Source organism: Brassica napus, chromosome C1 (genome assembly GCF_020379485.1).
Source record: "Brassica napus cultivar Da-Ae chromosome C1, Da-Ae, whole genome shotgun sequence".
NCBI lineage: Eukaryota > Viridiplantae > Streptophyta > Magnoliopsida > Brassicales > Brassicaceae > Brassica > Brassica napus.
This window is the reverse complement of record NC_063444.1, coordinates 10,634,364-10,641,660: the sequence shown is the minus strand read 5'-3', so window position 1 is coordinate 10,641,660 and position 7,297 is coordinate 10,634,364. Positions and strand designations below refer to the sequence as shown.

General features: G+C 35.8%; 1 protein-coding gene and 1 long non-coding RNA gene across 6 annotated transcripts; one reads left to right on the top strand and one right to left on the bottom strand.

Annotated features, from left to right (window-relative positions):
- Positions 1-709: 709 nt before the first annotated feature.
- Positions 710-2,889, bottom strand: LOC106443409 (jacalin-related lectin 45-like). Its single transcript, XM_013884978.3, has 4 exons — positions 2,421-2,889; positions 1,821-2,306; positions 1,286-1,735; positions 710-1,187 (listed from the first exon to the last, which is right to left on the bottom strand). Exons 1-4 carry the CDS (start codon positions 2,610-2,612, stop codon positions 885-887), a joined length of 1,431 nt encoding a protein of 476 aa, XP_013740432.1. The 5' UTR covers positions 2,613-2,889; the 3' UTR covers positions 710-884.
- Positions 2,890-4,695: 1,806 nt separating this feature from the next.
- On the top strand, positions 4,696-6,388 carry LOC106437608. Of its 5 annotated transcripts, none has more exons than XR_007318422.1 (8): positions 4,702-4,873; positions 4,965-5,017; positions 5,120-5,194; positions 5,275-5,392; positions 5,554-5,666; positions 5,745-5,904; positions 6,002-6,053; positions 6,142-6,388. It is a non-coding gene; the product is annotated as an uncharacterized LOC106437608 (long non-coding RNA). The 5 variants fall into 5 exon arrangements; XR_001287293.3 differs by having other exon boundaries at positions 4,704-4,873; positions 5,302-5,392; positions 5,562-5,666; XR_001287292.3 differs by having other exon boundaries at positions 4,708-4,873; positions 5,302-5,392.
- Positions 6,389-7,297: the final 909 nt, after the last annotated feature.

Here is a 7,297-nt window from a genome sequence, read left to right as displayed (position 1 = left end):
TATACTTTGCAAACCAGAAATTACATTAGACTTTTTTTTCATTTTTGAATGTAAGACTTATCACATATTGGACTTTTTGGTAAATATATAACTATATATGTATTAAATGTGATTTTAGTGAAATAACTATTACTATAACTAGTATATTGTACAATATAAATGCTTAATTAATATCGTTTATTTACTTAGTATTAATGAACACTTTGATTTGCCGACGAGCAACATTAAAAGAAATTCCAACAAAAATAGCATAATTTTTTTTCATTTTTAATGTAAGACTTATCACATATGGACTTTTGGTAAATAATTAACTATATATGTATTAAATATGATTTTAGTGGAATAATTTAATTACTACTATAACTTGTTTGCTTAATTAATATCTACTTAGTATTTATGGAAAATTTTCTTTGCAGATAGCAACATTAAGAGAAATTCCCAAAAAAAAAATATAGCATAACTTTAATTTTTTTTTTTCATTTTTTGAATGTACGAGTTCACATATGAACTTTTTGGTAAATAATTAACTATATATGTATTAAATACGATTTTAGTGGAATAATTAAATTATTACTATGACTAGTATATTTTACAATATAAGTGCTTAATTAATATCGATTTTACAATATAAGTGCTTAATTAATTAATATCGATGACACAAACAGTTGTTGAAGAAATTTTTATAACCAGGGTAAATATAAAAGCGGAGTAGATATAGCATACTTCTTTATTCAAACAAAAAACCTTAAAACATAGTCAAAAATGATACTGGACGCACCAGAGTAAAAACAACAATCACGACGAGAACATAAATGGTTGAAGGAAAGAGTCTAAGCATATGTAGCTTTTCTCATAATTATTCTACCAAGGCAAATATTAAAAGCTTAAGCGTCATCGATTGGCTTAACATAAACACCAATTTGTTTGAGAGAAAGTTCTGTAGACTTGCCATGGAACCCAACAATCTTATGATCTTTCTCCTCCAGCTTGAACGGTACTACGTCCACATAACCGTCACTTGGATCGTTTTCCAACACTGAATATGTTGTAATATTTGTGATGAAATCAAGCCTCTTCATTTTATAGAATATAGACTCAAATTCGTCTACGGTTTCAGAAGTGAGCAACTTTTCACCGAAGAATCCTTCAACGGATGTTATGTATTCACTATTATCAAAGAGCTTGAACTACACACAGAACGAAATTTATGCATCATATATAAACGTTGATAAAAAAAATTTACATAACGCTATCAAATTTGAAAATAAATGTATGCATCATATACCTCTTTTCTATCACCAATTTCATCGAAGTCCCCGCGAGCGTCTCCAACCACAGTCTCCGTTCCGTTGGCATATTCAAACGTGACCGCTATCACAGACTCGTGGCCGTATGTTACCGTTATCATACGAACATTGTCGTGGATCCCATCATCCCACTCTTCACCAGAGTTAGTACCTTGTGCTTGTAGTTTCTTGACTGGAGGAACGACCACCACAGCGAAATTTGCACCTAGAGCATTGATACGATCAACGCAGGACCTTCCTCGGAAGCCGACAAGCTTATGAAACCCTATTGGCTTGAGGAAGAACTCGTTGTTAGCAACCGCTTTTCCAAACTCCTCAGAGCTTCTATCCATTGATGTGTTGAAGATTAAAGACGAGACAAAACCATCATCATCGGTAGTTCCTTCCACGGATATAATATATTCACCATCTTCATACTCCAGCTCAAACTGCACAAAAAAACATTTTTAAATAGAGAGATTAGATAAATATTATTTTAAAAAATATTTTAAAAATGAATATGTGTATACATACCTCTTTACGTTCATTTGAATCCATGCCGTGACAATGAGTTATACGTTGGTCTCCCTTGGCATACACGAACTCAACGGAGCTCACCCGGCCACCATCTTCTCCAATACACACTTTCCTCAGACCGTCATAAGCCCCATCATCCCAAGAATGTCCATCGGACCCACCTTGAGGTTCTAACTGCTTTAAAGCAGAAGAAACCACGTCAAAGTTAGCTTCTATCTCGTCAAGAAATCGACCAGAGCTTCCAAGAAGCCCAACAAGCTTCGTTCCATTGTTGCCCTCCAACTTGAACTCTATGCTGTCAGCTCCAGGCTTACCAAACTTCTGAGATGTTCTCCCGTGTGATGTCTTGAATTGAAGCTCTGTCACCGTACGACTAAGCGTTTGATTCCACATATGGATATCACTATCGTATCGCTTAGCTTCTCCCCATGTTCCCTCAATGCATGTGATGTATTCGTCTGGGTCCTTAACTTTGAACTCGGTCTTAAAATTTAAAAATATTGAGTCAAACAGAAAACAAACAGCAATTAAGAGCAAACAAAAATAAACAAAGTTTATGACTAATATATACTGATATTAAAAAAATCAAAATATTACCTCAGTGATTTGTGTTCCTCTTTCGCTTCCATGTTCTAGCTGCACGACATCTCCATTTCGCACGTACTGGATCGTGATGTAAGCGACGCCCTGAGAGTCTTCTCCTATAATCACTTTCTTTACACAGTCGTAAACACCATCGTCGAAGGGACATTGCTCTGACATTGTTTCTGTTGATGAGAGTGTAGACATAATAAATAAAAACGAAAAATTAAACTAGAGAGAAAGTGACTTGTGCCTTTAGATTTTCTGAGCTCTGATGAAAGTGAATGGATGAGTCCGTTTGGTATGTGTATATATACTGAAACTATATGGCACGAACCGATCTTCTTTTCTCTAACTACTACATATTACTTTTACAGTTTTACTATATACTTTATATTTCATATTTGTTATAGAGATCATTACATATTTCCATGCATTCACACCTTAGTATTTATGGTCAGTTTGCTTTGCAGACGAGCAACATTAAGAGAAAGTCCCACAAAAATACGATAGCTTTTAAAAAAAAAAAAAATCATTTTTGAATGTAGGACTTATCACTTATGGACATTTTAGTAAAAAAATTAACTATATATGTATTAAATATGGTTTTAGTGAAATAATTTAATTATTACTATAACTAATAAATTGTACAATATAGGTGCTTAATTAACATCGTTTCTCTACTTAGTAATTATGGACAATTTGCTTTGCAGACGAGCAACATTAAGAGAAATTTGAAAAAAGAAGTTATCCTAAGAGAGAGGTTGGAGAGTGGATTCTCTCTTTTCTTCTCTCCCCACCATACGCTTTTTTCTCGCCACAACCGTATCTGTCATTAGCTCCGGTGGCTGACGGAGGATCTATACCCGTCGGTCGCCACCCCAATCGTTATTGTGTCCAGTCTCTCCCCTCTTACGACTTGGTTTCTCTACTTCCTCCTTGCTTCATTTACTCTGGTTTTCGTCGGATAGCGGCCGGATCCAGCGAACCAAACCGGCGTCTAAGGGCGTCTTCAGCTTCCCTGGAGTGATGGCGAGGTCGTGGAGAGTCAGATCTGAGCAGAAGGCGTCATCTTGGAAGTAGATCTAGGGTTTGACTTGAGCGGATATGGGTCAGATCTCTCACGGAGAGTCGCCGGAATGGATAAGTATCGCTGCCTTCGCCTTTCCGGTCAGTTCACTGCCTCCTATGTCTTCTTCTGTCTCCTTCTCCGATTGCTAAAGGTAAGAACTTCCCTGTCTTGTGACAAGTTATGAGATGAAAAAGGCGATGGTGAGACTCTTCGCTGGGGACTTCTTTCTGGTACACTTTCTTGACAACTACCATGGCGTCTTGTTAGGATCCAGATCGATCGGGGGATGTCGGGATAGCTCGGAGTTTCGTGCCGTTACTTTGCGATGTCTCAGCTCCCTTTGATGGGTCTCTTCTCCTCTCTCGCCTGCTGATGGGAGTTCATGTTCCTTCGCTCTTCAAGTTTCAGAAGGAAGAAGGCCTATGTCTCCTGCCTCTCTTGATGTTCTGAAGCTGGTACCTTTTGTGCTCTACTAGCGTGATGGGACCGGAGTCGAGCTGCTAAAACCTCCGCTTGTATCTGCTTGTTACCCACCTGTGCTTCAACTTATGGCTTCTCATCGTCGAGTTGGATTACCGGGATCACGGTTTGTCATCTACTTGAGATTGCAGCGTCTGGAGTGGACTCTGCCGCTAGTGATGGCCGGACCAGGGCGAGGTCAATCCTGCTTCGCCTATTCTACGGTTCGAGTCGCCTTCAGGACGGTCTGCGGTCCCTTGGACTGTTCTCCGGTTGTTATCTCTTCGGGCCTGTGCGGTTTTGATGTAGGTTCCGGCATCTTCTCTCTCGATGTGTCTACTGCAAACTTCAAAGTTGTCCATGGATCTGTTAGTATTAGCTAAGCTTTAATCACTTCCATTGTGTTGTGATTGAACCTTTCTTGTCCTAGTGAGTCTTTTTTACTTTTTTTGGTGGTTCCCTAAGACACTCTTGCTTTGATTAGCAACTTAGATGCACTAAAATGTATCTCCATGTGTCATTATTTGTTTAATGAAATTCACATACTTAACAAAAAAAAAAACATTAAGAGAAATTTTCACAAAACAGCAAAACTTTAAGAGATAAAGGAGTGAGAAATAGGGAATCGTCCATTAAAATAAAATAAAAAATGTATAGAAAATTGAAAAAAAAAGTTAACGGTGCAAAGAATCTTATACAATAAAACAGACTTGTCTCTCTCCTCATTAAGTCATCATTTTGCATAGGGGCAAATTTAGACACGTGGCTATCATTCTAAAAAAACTCGATGGGCTTTAGTTCAATCGTTGGTTTCTGGCCTAATCTTCACAAGAGATTATCTAACCTAACCTGAAATCTATCGTTCCCGATTCCCCTTCCCCGGTGAAGAAACGCTCCTCCGTATGGCAATCAATCAACACGACCCACTAATCCAACTGTACGTCTAACTCATTCATATAAGCTTAGTACAGAGTATATATATATATACCTTCTCTGTTGATTGATCTAATTGGTCTAATTGCTACCAGAATGGCAACTTCTCAGCTCCATTTGCCCGACTTGAAGGCAGGCTGTTTCTTAGGTATTTTACCACAGATCTCCTTCTATTTGTTTTCCTGATTATGATTTAGATCATCAATTTGTTTTGTCTTTTTGTCTGTTTTTTTTTTTTGTGTTTGTCCAGATTGGATCTGATTATGTTTGATTATCAATCATGTGTTTGGGGATTTGTTCGATTCTGAATTGACGAGTGTCTAATGTAAGTTGAGCCCATTGTCACCTTTTCTTGGATTGGTTATATTTTTTTGTGTGGATTGATTTTGATTGATCTCAGTGTAGATCCTTGGATTTGTTTCATTGCTTCAGGTTCTATCGGGCTTGGATGTTTTCCCAACTTTTTGTCTGGCCAAGCTTTTACCATTGTCGGCCTCACTCATTCCAAGAAGCAATCCACTGGGTGTTTCTTAATGTTGGTTTGCTCTTATCGTGCATGTAGATATGAACAAGAGCAGTTTGACAAGCAAGTTCTCCTTATTCTAATTAGATAAACTCCACCTGATATATTGGCATCTTCTTCCCTCTTATTTTGACTGCCGTTTGACACTTATCCTCTTTCAGTTTAACAGGTGATGGAACAGAGAAAACAGCATCTTCATCAAAGGTGGTTCATGCCCAGAAAATTGAACCACCGTTTCTAGCTAAATGAATATGTTATCACTGCACACCCTCAGGTGAACGTTTCATCTATCGAAGTTGAAAACTCTTCGAAATTACTCTGCTCATTCTGCATGTTATTCAATGTTTCACAGATAAAATTGAGTTTCTCTGCACAGCCAAAAAGACGGGTGTTCAGCCATATAACGTTTGGTGTTATATTGGATGCTCCAAATGTTCAAAGAAACTACTGCGCGAGATATCTTCATTCACATGTATGTTTTGTGAAAAGACCGATGCTGAGGGTTGTCTGAGGTCAGGAATTTTCAACTTTGTATATTTCACATGTAATAAACCAAGCCGTATAGTCCCCATGACTAATGTTCTAAGACGTTACCTTTCCTGTCTACAGGTACCGTGTGGAACTGTCGTTGTCATACCACGCAAATATTGTATCAGGTCAAGTAAGTCACTTATAAACCTCTCCTAATATTGAAAGTTCGATCAAAACAACTATACATATCAGCCTCGCTTTCTCTGCATACATTGCAGGTAACAGCTAGGGACAGCGCTCCAGTTTTTAAAAATAACGGCCAAATCAACTGACTGGAGACATATCTTAAAAGGACAGCAACATTGCTAGGAATAGCTATCAAAAAGGTCGACACAAAATACATAGATTGCTTTGTTTTTGAATTAATATCTAAAGAGAAAGAGGTTCATCCTCCCACGTTTCTTAAAACAACAAGAACAAATTCGTTTAGTACACATCTTGGTTCATAGAGTCAAAGCTTTGGTACATGAATTTCTTCAAACTGTTTCTCTTCATAGGTCTTAATTCCACTATCACTTGAAACAACGAGGAAAAAGAACTCGATAGGTCCCAACTAGCAGACTATCTTTCATTTACACATCGTGTTTTAACAGTCACCAGGCTACATGTTTAACATTTGGAACTTTGTATGTCTTCATCAAAAGTATCAAATTCTTAAATTATTCCTGCAAAACATGATAACAAAAAATTGTTGCAGGGGAAATAATCGAGCTATACTCTCAATTTCATAAAGTAATTGCAAACAATTTGGCCCCAAAGCACATTCTCGATTAAATAGATTCATCCATATTCTTTTTATTTCCTTCTTCTTGTCAACTTCCTAAGTTCATCAATTTGATATATTAACTGAAACAAACATATATTATAAAACATCATTTGTTGTTACATAATATATACTAATTATTATTTATGACGTCATTGAAACTATTTATATATTACTTTAAAATATAATGTTTTATAATTTTATCACAATAGATTTGATTTTAAATTGATTTAGCATGGAGGTAATTGTATTAATTTATTATCGTGAAAAGTTAGTTACTATAATAATATTAAAATTTGATACTCTTAAAAATAAAAAATATTAGTTTTTAATTTTCTTCAACTATATCAAAACTGAAATGAAAATCAAATAGGAAAAAATATAAATCATTATATTTTCCTTAATTTTTAATTTAATAATTTTATTTTTTTGACAAAAAAAGAATTGTTAGTGGTCTTTTCAATTCAAGACCAACAAAATTTAATAAAACTTAAAATATAATTTTAGAATAAAAAGATTACATTTATTATTTCCAGTAAAAAATAAAATTTCAAATATTTTATAAAATTAAAATATATTTGAGATAAAATAGTTTTAGTGTAAAATCACCC